Source organism: Anopheles maculipalpis, chromosome 2RL, assembly GCF_943734695.1.
Source record: "Anopheles maculipalpis chromosome 2RL, idAnoMacuDA_375_x, whole genome shotgun sequence".
NCBI lineage: Eukaryota > Metazoa > Arthropoda > Insecta > Diptera > Culicidae > Anopheles > Anopheles maculipalpis.
The window spans coordinates 40851421-40872776 of record NC_064871.1 but is presented as its reverse complement, the minus strand read 5'-3'; the positions used below and the strand labels follow the sequence as shown (position 1 = coordinate 40872776).

General features: G+C 42.0%; 4 protein-coding genes across 4 annotated transcripts in view; 3 read left to right on the top strand and 1 right to left on the bottom strand.

Moving 5' to 3' along the window:
- Nucleotides 1-13047, bottom strand: part of LOC126557496 (modifier of mdg4-like) — a 43718-nt gene extending 30671 nt beyond the window's left edge. The window contains exons 1-3 of the mRNA XM_050213290.1: nt 12807-13047; nt 12391-12533; nt 11551-12292 (exon numbers count right to left, since the gene is read on the bottom strand). Coding sequence (XP_050069247.1) covers nt 11551-12292; nt 12391-12533; nt 12807-13020 — 1099 coding nt within the window. The 5' untranslated portion in view covers nt 13021-13047. The remainder of the gene's footprint in view (nt 1-11550; nt 12293-12390; nt 12534-12806) is intronic.
- LOC126557698 (organic cation transporter protein) overlaps nt 1-21356 on the top strand; it is a 262735-nt gene that overhangs the window by 127336 nt on the left and 114043 nt on the right. The gene's annotated exons all lie outside the window — the stretch shown is intronic.
- LOC126558626 (valacyclovir hydrolase) lies at nt 14502-15623 on the top strand. Its single transcript, XM_050214671.1, has 3 exons — nt 14502-15135; nt 15201-15456; nt 15533-15623. The coding sequence occupies exons 1-3, from the start codon at nt 14565-14567 to the stop codon at nt 15621-15623; spliced, it is 918 nt and encodes a 305-aa protein (XP_050070628.1). The 5' UTR covers nt 14502-14564.
- LOC126558526 (small glutamine-rich tetratricopeptide repeat-containing protein beta-like) lies at nt 16211-17430 on the top strand. Its single transcript, XM_050214549.1, has 3 exons — nt 16211-16652; nt 16735-17148; nt 17223-17430. Exons 1-3 carry the CDS (start codon nt 16279-16281, stop codon nt 17428-17430), a joined length of 996 nt encoding a protein of 331 aa, XP_050070506.1. The 5' UTR covers nt 16211-16278.

Here is a 21356-nt window from a genome sequence, read left to right as displayed (position 1 = left end):
TTTGAGGTGTATATCGACAGCAGATCTTTCGTGGCGATGTACACCGTGCTGCCGGCGTGCAGCGGAACCTGATCGATTATCTTCTGCTTGTTACCATACAATTGGGGCAAACGAGGTTTAGTACTGATTTGGATTGGATTTTCTTTTGATTTTGTAGGTGACGGTGGTGGAAGAAGTGTGGCACTACTCTTGCTACTAGTACTGGACATTGGCAGTTGTGGTTGCATCGGTTGTTGTACAGGGGGGATTGTTGAGTTGGAGGATGTGCTGGGCGTGTTGTTACCTGAAGTGGAAAACGAATAGAAAAATACATTTTTTATACAATTAGTAAGTTATATGTACTTCGTGGTACAATATACATTATTTCCTTGCTTATCATATACAAAACTGAAAGCATTAAAGTACACCTTTTTTATAATTTATTATAAGACAATTGGCTTATAATTAGTCAAGATCAAGATCTTGTTTTTTTTTCGTTTTTCGTTTCCTTACTTCCTGCCCCATCTAAGGTGACCACGTCTCCTGTACACAATTCAAATCCATTGCTTTAACCACGTTACGCGTTAGTGCACCACAGTCACACTAGTACTACTACTACTGCTCTTGTCGCGTTTGGCCACGACGCGCTGCTTTCGCTTCACTATGTCCACGTGCGTGTGGTAACGGTTGAGCGGCGTAATCTGATTATCGATCGTGTATACGCGTGCCCTGCACTTCTGATTCCACCACTGATTGCAGCGCCAAATCTTTTTCGATTGGCCCGCGTGCGTGAGGACGAGCTTCTCGAACACAAACGGTTGCCCCATATAGATGAGCTGCTCCTTACCGCGCATCGTCTTGGAAAATATGGCCAAATGCTCGTCCGAATCGCTATACTCGCTGCTGGATGATTTGCGCTTTTCTTGGCATGCTGCTATTGGGAACGGAAAGATACAGAGAGAAAGAGAGAGAGACAGAGAGAGAGAGAGAGAAAAGTAGTAGAATGGTTAATCGAATGTTTCAAAAAAACGGTCGCAAGTGTTTGGGTAAGAAATTAATTTACCTAATATTATTTAATATCTACAATCAATTTACAACAGCAAGGCCCGGGATAGAAATTTTATAGCCCATCGTTCGGTTGAATATCTTATTAGTTTCTTGTTGTCATCATGCATGTTTTTCTCTCCTTGCCGGTAACTTTAAACAAAGCCTGTTTTCTTAATGGCCGTTTACTTCGGGTTCGTGGTTGTGCTTATGTCGGTTCAATTTCAAAGCACCATCCTCCATACGCTGCACCAATCGGGCCATGCAACGTGGCAGCTCTTTCTGTTCGTCCGTAGCTGGATCATTTCTAACACAAACCCAATCAGTTGTGGTTCGAAAGCTGGCCACCTTCCGGTACGTGTAGCCGAGCAGCTGCATTCGTTTTGCACCCGAGTCCAACACAACACTATACGGTAGCCGATCCAACCAAACGCCATGTCGATTGAACAAGGTGTCGCCTGCCTGATGTGGTGATGCTACAAGATAAAATAAGATATATTAACCAATGAATATACAATGAGATTTGGTAAATATTTTAAAATTACTTTTCCCCAATCCTCGCACACAAAAGCGCATTAACACACCTGATGCAAAATCACATTTATTTTTCACATTACAACAATTATATATCAATATATAAGAAATAAATGACTATCAGACATACACAGTCGTTTGGTTTCTGTTTCCTTCCCCTTATCCTTCCTCTTCGACTTCCGTAATGACGGCAATCGGACCGTGGTTGTGCCACTTTTTACTAAACCGTATGCCACCGGCACCGTCCGTAATGCAGCGAGCCGCACATGGTCCCGGATAACCTATCGCATTTTCATTCCGGCTAGAGAGAGGATTTGCGCACACCCAGTTGGTAGTGTGCGAGAAGTTGGTCTTCCGCCTGTAGACATAGCCTCGGAAGTGTAGATTTAAGCCACCCTTACGATTATTGATCATTTCGTACGTTAAATCGTAATTAAATGAATTGCGTTGCGACTGTTTCGTGCTGCAGCGTGCTGAAAAACATACAAAACAAAAGCAAGAATATAGATAGAGTTACTAAAATTTAAACAATTACATGATGGTATCGCTAAACTATAAATTTACGTCATGAGAAAACAACAGTTCATTGTTCCAAAGTGTGTAAAATACTTTAATGAAATAAATAAAAAATCTAGCAAAATTTATTTACAATTGCAGGTAGCGCACATTACTTGCTTTCTCTATCGTACATACAGCATAATTATCTCCTATTATCACTTATGATTATGACGCTTCGTGCCGAAACGTATTTTAAAATTGCCTTCCGTGGAAGCACGTGCCTTGCAGTTGGCCTGCTTACGGTTACTTTTACTGCAGATCCAGCTCATTGTTCGATAGACACTTTTCTTCCGCACGTAAACGAAACCGCGGAAGTGCAAATTGTGCGTCCCACGCCGGTTGACGACGAAGTTTAACGAAGGAACTGTAAACCAGATCTTAGGTAACGGTTGTACATCTGCCAGCAATTGTTCGATCGCGCGCGCATTTTGAATGACTGGAAAAATGGTAAGAAAATTAACTGTTTGTTAAATCGGTATGAAAATTACACAAATGCCTTTAAACCGATACTGGTAAGAAAGTACACACGCACACATTACACATCCTCGGCTTTTATTCCCGGTGAAAGCAAACTATCCACCTTACAGTGCGGTTGTCTTGCTAGGTAGTGTCGATAGGTAGCAGCAGCCTCCGGATCAATATTACCAGCAACTGGTGGTACGGGCATATCACGCAACTTGCGACCCATATGAATTTTGGCCGTTTCCGGACCGTGAGTATGCTTTCCACTGCACAGTGCAACACCATTGTCTTTTAACGTTACGCGGCTACGGCATTTGTATTTGGTGCAGCTACAATATAAAACCGGACAGAAGGGCTTACATTACATACATTACAATTTTCATGCGTTACTATTTACCGTATGCAACGCCAGTAGCGGCCGCGATTTTTCCGATACAGAAAATTCTTGATCACAAGCAGTGGATACCCACGTTGACTTCGTATGTATTCTGAGGAGAGAAAGTTACCAAAAGAAAAATCACGTTTAATAATTAGTGTAAATCTTGATTAAATGAAATATTTTTATGACAAAAAAAAAAGAAACAAAAGGAAGTAAACCTTGCAATTTCTTCCGCATTAACTGTACGTGATTTATTTCAGTGAGCCTGAAACAAACTTTCTTCGATGCTTCCTTGTACTATTGATATCGATTTGTTTTAAAAGGTAATCATTTGCAGTTTTCCCTTTCTTTTTTTTTTGTTTATTTAAAGAGGCTTTGAGTCTGAGAGACTACATTCGCATCTCGCAGTTTTTGCTCTTTTGGTATTAAACGCATTCCTGTGGCAGCAGTAGCAGCAGCACCACCACCACCACTACTAGCGTTGTTGTGTAGCTCATTGTTTCGTGGACAAACCGATTTCACCCACGCATTGATATTAATCGCGGACAGATCGATCATTCTCCGATCAGAGGACGTCAACCGGCGCCGATCATCCGGATGGCAGTGTTTAGTTTCTTTTAGCACCGTGTTCTTCTGGCAGATGAGGCGTCCCTTGCACTTGTGCGTCTTGTACCGGATGCATAGCCAGTACGAACGATGGTTGCGCGTTCGCTCGCACCGATAAATGAAGTTATTCTTCGCCAACAGTGGTAGCCCTCGCTGGCTGCGTATGAAAGTGTGACCCTTTTGAATGGTGGATTCTATGGCCGGTTTTACCGCCGTACTGACGCCAATGGGAGCTGATTGCGATTGCGGAAAGAGAAAGAGGAGAAACAGTGTTACTCATTAGCAAAAAATTCTGCCCCTTTTCCACAACTGTTGAACCAAACGGAAAGGGGGAAAAATGTTACTTTCTAGATTTTGCTAACTAAATAAGAGATTAATACATGAAGGTTTTCTGATGAGGCACACCCTCGCGCACATGGAAAAATAGATTGCGTTAGCTTTATTCTAAAGAAATCTTGGCTCAGAGGTAAATACTGATCGAGGCATTGGCTTGCCTTACATGTCCTAAGTGACTAGCCGCACTCGACTCATTTTTCTAGTGTACTAATATTGCACCCTGGAACATGATACGACATGTTTATTGCACATTTTCAATCATTATTGCTAATTGCTTTCACCATTCTTTGGCTTTCTTGATACTGTTGTTGTTATGGCATTGCTGTTCTATCACAATAATCCCATCCTGTCGCTAAACACTACATCTCCACCACCGTCGGAAGCTCATAGCCTTCCATCTTGATGAGCTCCGCTATTGAAGCGGTTGGATGATGATCGACGGTCGTAACGGATGATATCAGCGGTGCACTAGTTACAATATCGAGCACAGTTGCATTTTGTTGTCTAATGGCCTCCTGCATCATACACGGTTCTTCTTGTCCATCAGCACCACTACCGCTCTGAGGATTATTGCTTGTCGAGCATGTGCCGAGAGCCGGAGCCATTAGCAACAAAATATCTTCACTGTTTTGTCGTTGATGTTCCGATTCTAGCGTACTTTCCGACTGCTGAATAGCAGTCTCCTGATGCTGCTGTGGTTGGTGATTATGCGTCGTTTCCTGATCCTGTTGGAGTTCGTCCGCAAGATTGCGCCGCACTATTCGCTCAATTTTTTCTGTATGCGGAGGATGATTATGCTGTGCGCCGGTCAGTGCACTTAGCCGTCCATTCTTTATCACGCACCGTGCGCGACAACGTTCTTCTTTTATTTTGCGTGAATAGTTATGACACCGCCAGTAGCCAATGTCGCCACGCGTACTGTGCGAATTGTATAGATAATTGTTCAACACCAAGCAAGGTGTTGACCAAGGACTCTTGATGAATTTCAGCTCAACCGTTGCGTCTTGAGAGACCGCAGAGTTCTTGATCGGACAAAGAGATGGAAGACTGTTGTTGTTGTTTTCCGTGATTATTGACGCTGCTTTTTTTCACAATCATTGGAAGAAAAGAATGAAAAAATACACATTACTTGTTAGTGTTTGCTTAAACGCCCTTTTTATATTTCGGATCATATTGTCAATTTAAACGGACAATCGGATGGAGGATACAGTTCGCTTTTCTTCCCTGCATGTTAGATGTGCTTTGCATTTTTCTTTTTTATTTCTTCACGGGTCATGTATACAGTAATGTGTATCCACCTGTTTACCATCAAAGTTTATCACCTCCGGTGGATGATTATGTTTGCCGTACATTTTGATCATCTGTCCATTGCGTACCGTACAACGAACTTCACACGGAATTTTAACGTTTCGCCGATGGAACAACGTGCAACGCCAGTAAGTGGTGTTTGTCGACTCGACACGCTTGTTGGAAGCGTACGTGTACCCATCGTACAGAAGATGTTTGCGACCCCACGAACTACGGATAAACAGCATTTTCTTGTCTGTTTGATCATTACCACGATTTGAAACTTGTCTGTCGTCATATTCATATTTCCACTTGTGGGTTCCTCTCTGGCTAACGTCGTCTGTGATTACAAGGAAAAATTGCAAATTGGAATTACTTATCTTATGTCTTATCTAAACATGAAAAAGATGACAAAAGGATGCAACATTCATGTACGCAACACATATAACGATTGGGATAAAATTACGCACTCGTTTATAGGACAATTCCATACATGAATACTTTATTTATTAGTGAACAAATATTTGCTCCTTTCTGAGCTGATTTGATTGTTGATGCACCAATTTCTGCAACTGCAAAGGGACACAAACATTTATTGGACACAATTAATCATACCTTATAAAAAGAGTTCTGTTAAAGAGTAGCATAATAAGAAACTAAAACTAGAGAGCTATTTTGCAATTTTCGCTAAACATAAAACAACTTTAGGTTACACCGTGAATTTAAACAAAAAAAAAATTACACTACTGATTGTACATGTGGGTTAGGGCCTGCAGAAATTATGTTTACAAAGACTGTATGTCTATCATCGTGACGGTTCTGCAGAGGGTCGCATTCACGATACGCTTATGATCGTTGGGATGGTTATGGTGCACTGCAAAAATAATCAGATTTTAAAATGCAACAAAACTTGTCTAAAAAAAGCACATTGGAATGAAATGCAGCACAGCAAACGTACCTTTCCCGTTCGTAATGAAGATGTTGTTTCCTATCGTTTTCAACCGTCCACGACACTTTTGGCCCCGGTTGTAGATACACTCCCAGTAAATGACGTCGTTATTGCGTCCCTGTCGGCGAAGGTTCGACCGGTACAGATAGTTGTCGTGCACCAGCTGAAGTCCACCTTTCCGACTGGTAAGGAACAAATGTTTACCGCCGCACATAGTCGCTGTGCGTTTTTTGTCCAGACCAAAGAGAAAATTGTCGCTCACTTCGAGGAGCAACATCATTAGAAAAAAGCAAAAAATACAAAAAAAAAGTTCATTAGTCATAGATTAGATATACATACACGATCTGACAGTATCTGTGACGATCCGCTTCTATTGTATCATGTGTATGTATTGTGGGCCAAACTTTACTCATTTATGTCGTTTTATTTTACAACATTCACACAGTATGTTCAAAATTTTGTTGAAAGCTTAAAAAATCGCGTGTTCAGATAATTGAAAAAGAGATCCAATTGAGCACTATTTTATTAGTATAAATAATTTAGGTAAATAAAATCAAAACCCAAATTATAAAAAGAAATAACACATTTCTCGATAATGCATGATCGATCTGTATCGCATATTTTTCCAATTTATCCCCTTGTTACACATCTTCCTCTACCGATGCCTCAAGCAAATCTATTTCCGTCGTCTCACGTTCCACCATGATGGCACCAGGTTGGCTTTCACTATCGTGGCCGCGCAGCACGACCCTAAATTCTGCCCCGGTATCTATCACATCCAGCTCGTGATTCTTGATGTCAATCGGATCGCGCGTACGGATATTCAAATATTCTTCCAGATCCTCCGGGAAATCGTATAACGTTTTGGTGGCTATTTTGGCCGAATGATCAACGTGATTATGTTCACATCGGATATGAATTAATTGATTCATTTTCGTTACACACATTGCCTTACAGTGGTACTTTAGCAACTCCGAGCAGCGCCACGTTGTACGACCGTTTTGATGTGCGGTTTTCCGATTGTAGATGTACCCGTCATGCACCAGCTGAGCGCACTTTTTCTGCGATCGTATGAATTTTACGGTCCCTGAGGCTTTCTGTATTGCTATGCCAACATCATCTGTGAAGCGTAGTCTAGGTTGTGCAGAGACTACCGTTGATGATGTGGGAGGAATCCGCACTAATTTAGGAGCTTGTTGTTGCTTGAGCTTGACGACGGTGGAGGGTGTTGAAGGATGAATTCGCTCCACATTAATTTGCTGTCGCAGATTACCAGTTCTGGAGACAACTATTGATGTTCCTCCTTTGCCACTTAATATATTTGTATGGCCCTGACGCCGAGATGTTGAAGTGGCCGAAAGCCCTAAAAAATAAGCATTGCCACCACAGAGCGAAGATGAGAAAATCGAACTGGAGTACAATCATTCATCAAATTATTATACACTACGAAAATAGAAGAAGAGAACCAACAAACAGAAGTATCGATTTACGTAAACAAAAGAAGAAAGAAAACCCCAAGTACAACCCAGTTCCTTGCATCAATTATTATTCTAGTTTCGGACTATTGACACGATAAATGGTTAAGAAGCCGGTGGGTTTGGTTTCAACAGTATCAGCTTTATTGATCATTTATCGAAAATTACATGGTTTTTTAGAGCTATTAAGAGCAAGGCACGACTGCAATAACATTGCCAACAACGATGTTGCTTCAACCCCTGCGTCCATGTGTTAGATTTTGTTTCTATTAGAAATCAAATTGACGGGGAACACTTGCACGCAGTACTACGATTGAAATGTTTTAGAGTACTGTCGTATCAAGATCAGCACTATGTGGAATTCTTAGTTTTTCGTCATTACAATTAGTGTCCGACGATAAAACGGACACGTGAAGCGTTCACGATTTCGTTTACCTTTGATATTACTACTACAAAAATGAAATTGCCTTGTGTAACACAAAAGCCACTTCGTCAAATCCTATGAAGACTATTTCAACATGAAACATGATTGAATCATTGTTATATCCTCTTTTGGGACATTCTTCATCATATAAACTTATCATATTCATACAACGAATAAGGAGATGGAAATAGAAGTTGTTTATAACCCCTTAGGACGTATGAATGTCGTAATTATAGTTGTCGTCTATAGTTCCCTCGAATTAAATTCTTAATTTTGTACTACAGAACTCGAACAGAACTATGCGCGGATAGTAATTATCGTAAATTCAAAAAAGAAAAAAGTTATTGAGGTTCTACAATGCACAGCAAACCTCAAGTGAAAATAAATTCATCTGTGTAGCTTATGTAAGATATCTTTGCAGATATATAATACAGTATTTGTAAAGGAATGAACTCATTACCGATTTTGCTACATGCTTTTCGGTGGGAAGCAGCATGAGAGAAAATCAGCGGTTAAACACGCAACCGATACTATAATTCTTCCCTAATGCCTATCCGATTGTTGCAATGTATTCTGCTGAAACATAGTATACACAAGTACGGTTTCCCTGGACAGTCACCACAGAACGTGGTGACCCACTTGGACTTAGGTTTGGGCATTCGTTCCGATTCCAATATGTTCCTGTTAAAGCACGATACGCATCTGCTGCGTTGTGCCGGGGATCCGTTGGTCTTTTTTAGCTCATGAAATTTGCTCTTAGTTGAATCGTCATCAGATAACATCGGCTTCGCCGGAGAAAGAACCGTCGCTTCTTTCCTACCTGAAGAAGCTCGCATACTTCTGCGAGTCGAAACTATGCGAAGGTACTTGTGCGTAGCATCAACATCGGTAAAATTCGTCTTGGAAGAGCTGGCTTCATTTGCGTTAAAATTTCGTAAAGGAAACTGTAACTGGTCCTTCTTCTTAGCAATAGGATCTTCCTTCTTAATTGTTTTTAATAAATCATCTATCCGAGAATCGTCAGAAATGCCAACAGCTACGTCAGTGGATCGTGACGATCTTTTATCTGTAAATGTACAATTTACAGGAAACACCAGCGTGAGAGATACATATTAAGATTCTGATTTATAAGCGTTGTCCTTTTCGCGCAACATTTGTGGGACATTTTGAGCTGATGTAGGAAAAAAAAACAAAAATAAACTGATCATTTTCCAAAAGACTGTATTTCGCTTACAAACCCAAGCTACAGTTTTTTTTCATATGATCCAACATAATACACATAGCATTTTCTTCACAGCATGGACACAACACATGTGGCTCATCTCACATGTAGGACGAGTTTTCTCCTAACTCTCTTCAACTTCAGGTTGTGTCCTTAAAATCACAAGCATCCTAAAAATGAAGAAATATTCGTATCGTATGACAAATACTCTTGCTATCAATCCAACTTCTAACCAATTGTAGTGATGCATGTGAAACATTCGCTTCCTCCTATAATCAACATTTGCAGATAATTGAATTATGGGGTGGTAAAACTTTTCTCCTTGATCATAATTTATCTATGTTGGTAAAATACTCTTAGCATAAACCCACGCTCTCCCGTGCGGTGATAATACTTACGTGCCATGCAGATCGTTTATTAGACTTCGGCTTAAAGGAAATGAACTGCTTGCTTCAGTGATAAGTAAATGTTTGTCTCCAACTCGCAAGATAGTAATACATTGAAATACTGAATGTAAGTTAAATAAATTAATAAAACTGCATACTCGATGAGTTATGACGAAGTGGCTTCGTCCTTAAAAAAGCATAGAATTTTTCTTTGTTAAAACGTTGTAAGAAACATTTCTTTTTTTCTGATGTACGAAATAAGGTCAAACGTTCACTTTGCGCGATATATAATTAAAGACAAACATTTACTTATACCGTAAGAGCATGAAAACCAAGCGTAACTTTCACAATACCGTCAACGAGTTCATCTCGGACAAATTTCTCATATGTTTTCAATGGCGAAAATCTTAAATCTAAATTAGATAAAACAAAGTTTATACCCACCTGCTACCTTTTACCAGCAGTTGGAAGATCCTGGACCAGATCTTCTTATCCATTATGTGCATACTTCAGCTCCAGATGTTGTGAAATGCACGCAGACGTACGAGACTGCTTTCAATGTAGTTCATATTTCACACTTACTACCAGTAACAATTGTACGGTGCCATTTAAGGCATATTTTGCACAATAACAAATTCTGCACATCACACATACACTCACACTTGACAGCAGTGATCGTAAAATTGAAATTTGATAACTTTCCCTAACATACCGAAAAGATATACTCGTCCCGAATAAATTGACACACAATTCAAATAAAAACAAACGCAAAACAAACATATCTTTCAATTACTAAACGATTGCATTAACGTACGTTTCTACTTAAATGAAAATTTAAAACACCGTCCGCGAAGTACTGACACATTCGGAAATCGAAATTTCATCTTTTTAACGCAACACAAAACGTACGGTTGTTGTGTCTAGTGATTTAATAATTCCCGAAACATACGTGATCGATAAAATCATCCAATAAATGATCCATTTGAAAAAATAACAAAATAAAATTAAAAATTGACAGCTTACAAACTAAAGTGTTTATATATATGTATAAATATATCTGAGCATAAAGGATTCAAACATAATGTAACATTCATAGTTGGTATTAGGAACCATAACAGCCTTCTAGGGCAGCATCGCTTAGCGAATAACCTATTCAACCTTAAATGCTGCCCTGATAAGCTGTTGCATGAAAAAAGTTTTGCCAACAGTAGCTTCTCTTGACTTTTCTATACTTATCGATTTTTTTAATTTTTAATTTAAATTGTTTATCTTTGTTCGACTGCAAACAGATACAACAGGTTGGAGTGTGTTCGATCTTTGCTAAAATATTGTTCCCCTTAAAATACGTACATACCTCACATACAAGCACATCACCAAAACCGAAGTCAAACACCGATGCCTGGGGACCGCTGACTGACCGTTTTTCGACTGTATAGTGAAATAGTCACGCACACATATTAACATCCACCGGCGACGCACACAACTCATTCGAAAAGCAAATTTTTAACATTTAATGTTCACAAATAGGTAAAATTGACTTTTTCTGCGAATTTACTGTACTGAACTTTAAAAATTTTCACTGCACCAAGATTGTATGATTTCTTCTCCGTTTAATCATCACGTCGTTTGTCCACATTGAAAGATGACTTTTTGACACACGAGGTTATAATCTAACCTTTTTTCCTATGGTTTAAACGTACCATAAGCACACGACACTGCCAATATGGCATTCCATACACATCCCATCTAGTCCAAATTTCCATTTTCCCCACAACAAATATAACAAAATAAAAAAAAAAAACAAAGATCAAACCCTTTCCAACCCTTTCAAAAATGAGTCAATGAGAAGTACCGGCCAACGCCACTGATTTCATGCCCGCTTTCTACTATTCATGCTAAAAACACCTACCTTGTGTCGATTGTTCCGTGCCAGTTCCACCGTCCGATGTATACGAATCCACGAATCCAGAAACGCCAGGCTTTGCACTTTCCTCGCCTTCCGTTAGGTATGATTCTTCGTACTTGCTCATGCCCATATCGCCGTACGTTTCATCTTCCACGTAGTTCCCATCATCATCCGCATCGCCTTGGTCATGTTCCGATAGCTTGTGGTGTTCCTGTTCCGTTTCAGCATCAACCGTTTCGATTTCGGCCGTTTCCTCCGTATAGTCTGGCTCGGCTTTAGGATTAATCGATTCGATCGGTAGCTCGATGTATTCCGGTTCGATCAATTGTGCCGGGATTTGCTTCACTATTTGCACCGTTTGTACGGTCTGCGTCTGGGTCGGTGTGGTTCCCGTATCCGACGTGTCCAGTCCGTCGCTGCTAGCACTGATGGACAATTTCGTCCGTTTGCTGGCATGACTCTGTAGACCACGCTGGGGCATGACACGTTTCTGAGAACTGCTGCTTGTCTGGACCTGAAGCTGCTGAGCCGTCGTCACGTGATGAGATGTGCTGGCGGTTTGCAAATGCACTATTTTGTCATCGCCACTCTCTTCCGACTCTAATTTGTACGATTGAATGCGGTTACGCTGAACCTTTGTTCGTTGGGAAGTGGCAGGGACGGTGGTGGAAATACTGGCCGTCGCCACAGGGACCGCCGGGGTGTCGTCTTTTATGGGTGACTGTTGTGATGGTGCACTATCACCCTGTGCGTAAATGAACATTATATACATGAAGGGTGAGTATACATTCTGCTCGCTCTATATTCATCACCAATCGTATTGTTACAGAAAAAAAAACGTACCGTTTCTGTCAATCCTTTGATTTGTAATGCTTCGGCGGTACTGATAAAGGCGGGTAGGGCATCTTGCTTCACATTCACCTCGCCGCAGTACATAAACTGTATGAGATCCTGAAGCGCCGAGTGGGTAACATCTTTCAGGAAAACTGCAATCAAATCACACACGCAAATGCATTACTTCAAAATCACTCAACTAAAGAAAGAAGGAAAAAAATCCATCGACCGGAGATTCTGCGCACTGGGACCCACATCACTTTTACTAAATCGATATCAAGGTATCAGAACTAGTTCAGCACAATTTTCATTTTTCTAAGAAATTTCTTTTTAATTAAAAAAAAACAGCTTATCTTTTGTGCTCATTATGCAATTTCACTCCAAAATCATAATCGAGAAAAGGTGTTACGATAATTGATACTTACCGAAAGCATGTTGATTCTTAGGCATTTGGTTGAACATTTTCCGGAAATACGGCGAACATACTGATAGTACGAGCCGATGTGCCTGGACTAGCTGACCTTCAGCAGCCAGTGTCACATCCACCAAATCGCCACGTTGTAGGGACTCATGAAATCCCGCCGATAGGTTGGAATTAAAATTATTCCAACATAAAGAGAATTGTTCATCGTCCGCCATCTTGGACGACGCTTCCTGTTTCCCGCCGCTCAGAGACAACGATGCTATGAAATATGAAACACAAAAACAGTACAAGGTTAGTTAATTGTTGTAAAATAAAAAAGAAACATAGAAAAAATGCCAGCCTTAGCCATTTAAAAACCATCAGGTCAGTGCCAGTATCTTCAATTTTTTTTTATGTTTCCGTAGCACCAACGCTGTTAGCCACATCATATAACATGGCGTCGGCGAGCAGCAACACTAACGACGTAATTGCAAATTACCAAGAAATTTTTTTTATAAAACATAAGCCACATCAAAAAAAGGAAAAAATCCAAACAATTTCATGCAAATTCCAATTCCCAATCAAAACAATCGACCAATTCGCACCAAAAGCACTCGAAAAAGCAAAGTGCTCTAGAAAAAAGAGTCCCCGCGTCGGTTTCGAACATCTTCCCGCAAATCGAGCACACAGAACGATTAGCGCCGCCGCCATTTTACCGACATCGATTTTTCGACCAAGTGGTGAAAAAGTAATATGGCGGCTAGTTTGGTATGCGGTAGCGCTAGCGCTCCGCAGTGGGGACTATCGCACTGCTACCCACTTCCATCGTAAATTACAACGAAACCACACTAAATTCCACGCTATTCTTCACTGATTTACACTAGCTTACCTTAACGTTACGGAATACACTGAATTTTAGTGTAATTAAACACCAAGTCTTGAAATTAAAATACTTTTTACAAACACGCACAGCGAAGCGACAGCACCTAGCCCTGAGCACGGCTTCTTCGCAAATGGCGGTGATGGCGTCGGTTTGCTAGACCACCACCCGTACTGCACAGGAAGGGTCCGCCGCGATGACGTTTATTTGACAGCTGCTGAATTGCTATAAAACGCCGATGACGCCAAAACCATTTCGGGCTGCTAAATGCTTTCTGAATGGATTTAATTAGAAAGATTAGGTTTGAAAATTATAAATCTCTATTTTATCATATATCTTTGTTCAATAATCAGAAATGAGCACGAAATTTTAATGAAAAAGAATAATAAAAACGTTCAGCAGCATTTTCGTTTGAAAAATAACGGTAAAAACTGAAGTTTGCTATTGTATTCAGCAAAACCCTACAAAAGGCGCGCTGCACAGAACGATTACCAAAAAGAGACAGATAGCTTTGGCCATCTGCGTTGAATAACGGTCAAAACTGTGGCTTGGCTTGGTATGTTTTTTTTTCGGCGTCTCCTAGCACATGGAATTTGTTTCGCGGTAACAGGCACATACACGAAATGTAAATATCCATTATTCCGGCATGCATTTCAGAAAAAAAACACCATGAAACAAACTAGTTTAAACCCAGCGGCTAAAAAGAGCTTTCATCAAAGACGTCTGTCATAATCAACCTGTGTGAGAAAAAAATGCACACAAAATGCTCATCAATTGCATCACAGTCGATTGCACCTATCATTCTGCACGATTGTTTATCGTTTCCAAGCGCATTAAAGAGTGTGGCAGTCTGCACTCTGACCAAAACACAGCGCTATCCAAAAACAACGCCCGTCAAAAATGATGCGTTTGTTAGCATCTGCCGCCGTTGCTGCGCATAGTAGCGAATTGGCAATAAACAGCATCATCAAAACAACATCACGATCCTGCTTCCACCCGCTGTTGGTAGGTTTTCCGGCACGTTCGATGTGCAGTGCCGCACCGGGCGCTAAGGAACGCCGAATGCAAATCGGCCCACACTCCGTGCACTTTGTCGAGGCTGGTCATGGAGACCGCGGCGTCATACTGCTGCCCGGTGCGCTCGGTACCGCTTGGACGGATTTCAAACCGCAAATCGAGGGGTTGCCAGCGTTGCTTCCGCACCATCGCGTGATTGCCTGGGATCCACCCGGATATGGTAAATCACGCCCGCCGGAGAAGGAATTCACGGTGGACTTTTTCGAGCGAGACGCAGCAGCTGCCAGTGAGCTGATGCAGAAACTAGGCATCCAAAGGTACAGCATCGTTGGTTGGAGTGATGGTGGTATTACCGGACTGGTGATGGCCGCCAACAAGCCGGACCATGTAGACAAGCTGGTCGTTTGGGGTTCAAACTCGTACATATCGGATACGGAAGTAAAAATTTATGAAGGTAAATGGAAACGATAGTGGTAGCAGTAGAGCAGAGCTAATGGTATGCTTTCGGTATGGTTCTAGGTATTCGTGACGTTCAAAAATGGTCAGCAAGAATGCGGGAACCGATGGAGCAAGTTTACGGTGTAGATCACTTTCCCAAGCTGTGGTCGGCCTGGGTGGATGGATTGTTGCGTATTTATCACGAACGCAACGGGGACATTTGTTCCGGGAAGCTAAAACATATCAAAGCTCCCACGCTGGTCGTCCACGGAGCAAAGGATCCGATGATCATTCCCGATCATGTGCCTTATCTACTGAATAACATCAGCAATACTGAGTAAGATATTCCTGACCCATTCGGATACAGTGGATGGTTCTGTACCTAATATTTGTATCTGTTTAACATTCTACAGCCTACATGTGTTTCCCGATGGTAAACACAACATACATCTTCGCTATGCAAAGGAATTTAACACCATAGTGGCCAAATTTCTTCTGGGTTAGTGTAGAATGCTCTTACATACTGATGTCTTCTCGAAGACTGTTTTAGTCTATTGATTGTTGTTATGTTATGTTATATTATAACCTGTGTAGCGCCGCATGCAAATAAGTTTTCGTTTAAATCTATGATTTTCTTTAAGGTTCTTAATAATTCAGTCTTCGTAATTGGTCTCTACTAACAATTCTTATCTGCTGGAATAAATAAACGCGGCACTGAAAGGCTGATTATCCAATGGAAATAAAATGAATGTTGTAGAAGAAATATTGCTTCAGAGGTACAAAAAACATTTTTCGTAGTTCTAGGCAATTGGCATCTTTAGCTTGGGATCTTTTTTGCTGGTAAAGTGCGATTACCACCCCTTTTCCATTGGATAGTGGTATTTACCCAACCATATCGGGACACCGAACCTTCGCCTGGTCAAAAACACGCAATTACCTTAGCTGTCAAACTTCGGCAACTCATTCGGAACTTATCTTGACAGTTGATTCTTTCTCCTTCCAACTGCATGCCGCTCTTGTTAGATTTTATGTTTTTCCAATCTCATTTTCCAAACAATACGTGTGCTTTTCTTCCTATCCTGTGGTGAAAACTCGCCACAAGCCCACGTCAGTTTTTACCAACAACACAGCGCATACTAAAAACAACGAGCGCTTCACAATGAGTGACGGTGCTATTAGCCTGGATGCAAAGTTTTTCGTCCGCTCGTTCATCCGCTTCTTATCGAAGCAAATTGACCAGCCCAACTTCAACGAAGATTCCCGGGAAAGCATCGAGGTAGCGATACAGTGCCTGGAAAACGTGTACGAACTGAACGAAGGCGAGGAAGCAGCGGCTGCCGGCACCACCGGGGGAGAAAGCAGTGTGAAAAAAGAGGATGACCCACGAAACCATGTGGATCTCTACGAACTGTACCTCAGCACGTACGTTGAGGTGTCGCCGGAACGCAAACAGGAAGCGGAAGGGCTAAAGAACGACGGTAACCGATTGATGAAGGAGGAAAAGTATCAGGAAGCACTGAACACGTACACAAAGTAAGGTCGAATTAAAGGAATGGTTCCGTTTTTGATAATGTGCCATTTATAAAAATATTTGTTTAATTCCCCACCTATTCAGGGCAATTAATCTAGATGCAACTAATCCGGTGTTTTACTGCAACCGGGCCGCTGCATATAGCCGACTTGGTGATTATGTGCGGGCAGCGGATGATTGCCGGATGGCGCTTCGCCATGATCCCAACTACAGCAAAGCGTGGGGCCGTCTTGGGCTAGCCTACTCGAAGATGAACGAACACAAGCAGGCGGTCACAGCGTACCAGAACGCGATACGGCTTGAGCCGGAGAATCAGGACTACAAGAATAATCTGGGCGTATCGCAACAGTTCCTCGAAGAACGCTCACGCAATCCCGGAGGTGGTGTTGGTGCGGGAGCTAATCCCATGGCCAACATTGACTTTGCCTCGGTCATCAACAATCCAGACATGGTGCAGATGGCAACCCGTATGATGAGCGATCCGGCTATGCACAACATGTTAGTATGGGAGACGCATGGGAGGGTAATTTTTCCAAACTGACAATGTCAAAAACCATCTTTTCGTTTGGTAGATTGGGCCAGCTAGGTGGCATGAACAATATGGACGCACTGTTAGAGACTGGTCGACGTTTGGCGATGCAAATGAGCAGTGAAAATCCGGAACTATTCAACAATGTCGCACGCCAGATGGAACAGGCCGGCATTAACTTGCCGCGCAACAATCCGCCCAATCCTGACGGTGATCAAACACCGCCACCACAACCCCCGTCGGCCTCTTAGATTGCCTTCCCATTCCAAATTGGTCGGCCCGTAGTAATATTGGAGTAACCGGAGCATTTTCTTTTTTGTGCATGTTGAATGTTTTGTGGTGTGTGTATGTTACGCTGCTTTGTTCTCCTATTCAAAGCTTCCAGTACGTTATACCGGACGGTCGATATTTTGTTTCCAAATTTCCTCCAAATACCCGCTCTGCTGTCGCAATTGAAAGATCTCCGGTGCATATGTAACGGGCCATTGTATTGGCCAATCCATGCGGACTTAACTCTCCGGTTCGGCAAATCAAAAATTTTGTAGTAGAAGGGATAAGTAACGACTAATAAAAACCCAACTAACAACCTTACATACATACAAACGAGACCAGATAAATGGAAATAAAAAACAACTATCATCACCACGTGCGACCTGCTAGGGCACGTATTCCGCCGTTCATACACCGGTTACAAACTTTCCGAAAACTCATTTCGTATTCTTTAATCGATCCTTACCGCAGGTGATGCAAGAGCGGCAATGCGTGTTTGCGACATGACGAATGTACGATCAACTAGGTTAAAATGACACAGAGAAAGGGTAAAAGTTTATGTTTGCTCTTCCAATAAAACTGTGAACCGCAGCTACAACTGGGCTAGAACTCTGACGAACTTTGAGGTGGATTAATTTACGAGCTAGAAAATTGAAAGTTCATTCGAACAAATCGTTAACCCACTTAGTGAAGAGGACGGAGAGGACGTACGCTTAGTAATATGTTTGATAAGAAATATATATCCACCGTAGGGCGTCAGAGGCATTCATTGGACCCTCGTTAGAAGTGGGCTAATTTATTTGATCTTAGAGTGCCATATTTCTTGAACAAAACTACAACTCATGAACATGGATTGCGTTCACCATGCTGATCTTCCATGTCAATCGAAGCGATCTATACAATGGCTCACGATCTAGGGTTCACCAAGTGAGCAATGGGGTGAGTCTTGAAACGGATTTCGGATTCTGTTCGATCGGTTAGAACACGGGTATCTAAACTTATCGGTAGAAGACTGGGACCGTAAATTTCTTTGAGTAATGTCTGAGTCCCAATGGTGATGGTACAACAGCGCCGGTCTTCGCACGGCAGGACTCTAGGACAACTCCCATCCGAACCGTTTCCCTGTAGTGTGAGCACTGTGACTATCCAAATGAAATCGGTATTGAGAATTTGCGGTACAAATTTTTGAAATTATACGGAACTGAAAACTGAAAAACTTATAATTTTAATCATAATTGAAGTAAGAAATCCATAAGTTTTCATGTCTCTTCAGGATGTATTATTGAAATACGCAGGGCTTAATGTCATTTTTTTTAAATTAAGTTTTTTTTTTCTTACTTTCATGATCACCGGTAGCGTGAGTGTACGCGTGTGGGTGTGGGAGTTACTTAGGCTTGGAAAAAAAACGATCACATTGTTTCATATATAATTTGAAGCTATTTCCTCTATCGTTCATCTTGCGCAGGGTGGGTGCGTGGGCATATTGAAGGCGTTAGTTAGCCGTTTCAGGTATAATGCAAGAAATGAGTAACCGATTATAATAGTCTCGTTTGTTGCTCACTACAGTCGCTTGTGTAGGGTGTGTAGTAATCTCACAAAATCAAATGACGAATGCTGTTATCGTCGTGTAGTACGTGAAGTAGCATGAAGTAAGTAGCATATGGTACGTGTGTTTTTGTATTCACGATCGTGTAAATGTATGTAGGAACGAGAAAGAGAGTGAACTGAAGGGAGAAAAAGAGCTATGCAGTGCCGTGTATGATATGTGCAGCAAATATTCTCCTCAAAGTCCCCACAGCATAATAGTTCATTCCACCGCATGTAGCCGAACGGTTCGCGAACGGTTGCACGTCTCCAGCAGTGAAAGTGCAATAAGTTATCGATAAAGGTGTGACACTCGGTGAAAGGTGCATGTGTGGGGGTAGTTTAGTGTTCGTGAGTTTTATTTAGCGTGTTGACGAGTCGAAGACCAATCCGATGGAGACGCTTGGTAGTTGAGCATAGGCAACACGTGAAGTGTGTTTGTGCGCACCAACTAGAGAACTAGAACGGATATTTCTTACAGAATAGGAATGCATTCATTCACACGATTTGTCACGCAAGGTTACGAAATTTATTTCGGCGGAAGGGTTCCCCACCAAAAACTCCCGAACGTCGATCGCGGTGTGTCGATCACGGGCAGAAAATCATTCGTCGATATTTGTATTAGATTAGTTTCACCAACAATGCAACAGCCATCGCCGGATGTTTATCTAAGCGATTGTGATAGTGGATCCACTATGTTTGTGTAATTATTGTAATAACTCGCCCCATCCTGTGCCACGACAAAATACCGAAGATTATCACCGCCTGTCGCGCAGATAACGCTTTTAAGGGGACCTATCTTGGCTATCGGTAACGTGTTAGGGTCGAGCTATCAAGCGGCCTTCTACTTTATGCGTTCAGTTGTGGCTAGTTTCACACCATACACCTGAAAATGGGGAAGGGTGAAGAACTCTCACATATGTGTGCACAAGAAGAGCTACATACGAGACGAACTAACAGGGGGCAACACAACACCAACGACAGCGAAAAGAGAACCCGCCAGAAAGCGTGTCTCACGTACAATGTTGTTTGTATGGTGTACAAAATAATTCCGGTGTTTGTTTTTTAGCTCTGGCCGCCCTCTTCTCCATCATCCTCTCCCAACCCGCCCCCCCCCCCCCCCCCCATGTGTCTGCGTAATCGTTGTTCAAACAGAGCATTCCGATACCGCATGTCTTGTGTGTCGCACACTGTACCCTTTTTGGCCAACCCGCCGGTCGCCGTGAGAAAGTGAGACCGAGAGCGAGAGCGAGCCTAAGCCGGTGTGTGACCGGCAAGAATCATATGCCGGTCGGATGGATCTGTGCTAGTCGGTGGCGTCATCTTCAAGCGGTCGGTTGAAGGTATAGTTCGCTCCTTCTCGGTTCCCGTCCACCGGGGTGTTTCCGTGTGGGTGGAGACTGCTAATTGCCATTTCGGAAATCAGACAGCCTCCTCCTTATTAAGGTGTACCGTAATTAACGTTCCGTGTTATTGTGTAGGTGTGTTTAAACATAGTTTTTTTTTTTTTGTTGTAAACTACTGGATGGTGTGTACATCGCAAACAATTTCTGGACAGTACAGACAGCTTTAGAAGACTTGAGAGGTTCCTCAATTTTGGGGCAGCAGTATTTCTAAGCAGGCGCTGATAGAGTTTGATTAGTGTCAATGAGTGCTATACCCCAATTGAACCGTTTCGGATCTATTCCCCGTTTCGCTGGTGCTGGAAGCGTAACCATTGCCGAGACACTTCGATTTCAAAAGGTCAAAACAAGCATACGTGCACCATACATTCGATCGCAAAAGTTGTCCATATTCGATTGGCGGACGGTGCGTTGAATTCGAATGTCCAGCCAGTAGCTGTTACTGCAAGCATGCAACGTGGGCCAATATTGGCTAAAAATAAAGCCCACCCCAGCAACAAATCGAGCGGGTGAAGAAGCAAAGGAAGTGAATCTTATGCAGCATGTAGTACCAGCAACATGGACAGATTTTTTAAATGTGACCCCAAACTCGTCACTTTCTTCCACACTATCCAAGAGTATCGGGACGTGACGCATGTTCCCATGTTAGAAATATCCAGTCCGTTTTATGTGAATGAGTGATTTTATTTTTGCGTTTGTTGCTTCCCTTGCTTTACTACGGATTGTGGTGGAAGTGATGAAATATTTGATCACCCGCCAACGACGTGCCATGTGGCCTTCTGTGTTTGCATTTCGGGGAAGTGTTTTTTTTTTGTTTGTGGTGCAATGTGAAGCGAATGATTATTTTGATATCGTTTACGGGAAGGTGAGAAACTCTTCTTCCTCACGAATTTGCTGTGCCGAGCTTGGGGTGCACGTGG

Bases quoted from the DNA above. Each gene is read 5' to 3' on its own strand.
- LOC126558626 (XM_050214671.1), top strand. From the start codon at position 14,565: ATGATGCGTTTGTTAGCATCTGCCGCCGTTGCTGCGCATAGTAGCGAA. The intron at 15,136-15,200 runs GTAAATGGAAAC...GTATGGTTCTAG, and splicing joins GGAAGTAAAAATTTATGAAG to GTATTCGTGACGTTCAAAAA. The intron at 15,457-15,532 runs GTAAGATATTCC...AACATTCTACAG, and splicing joins AATAACATCAGCAATACTGA to CCTACATGTGTTTCCCGATG.
- LOC126558526 (XM_050214549.1), top strand. From the start codon at position 16,279: ATGAGTGACGGTGCTATTAGCCTGGATGCAAAGTTTTTCGTCCGCTCG. The intron at 16,653-16,734 runs GTAAGGTCGAAT...CCACCTATTCAG, and splicing joins GCACTGAACACGTACACAAA to GGCAATTAATCTAGATGCAA. The intron at 17,149-17,222 runs GTTAGTATGGGA...TTCGTTTGGTAG, and splicing joins GATCCGGCTATGCACAACAT to ATTGGGCCAGCTAGGTGGCA.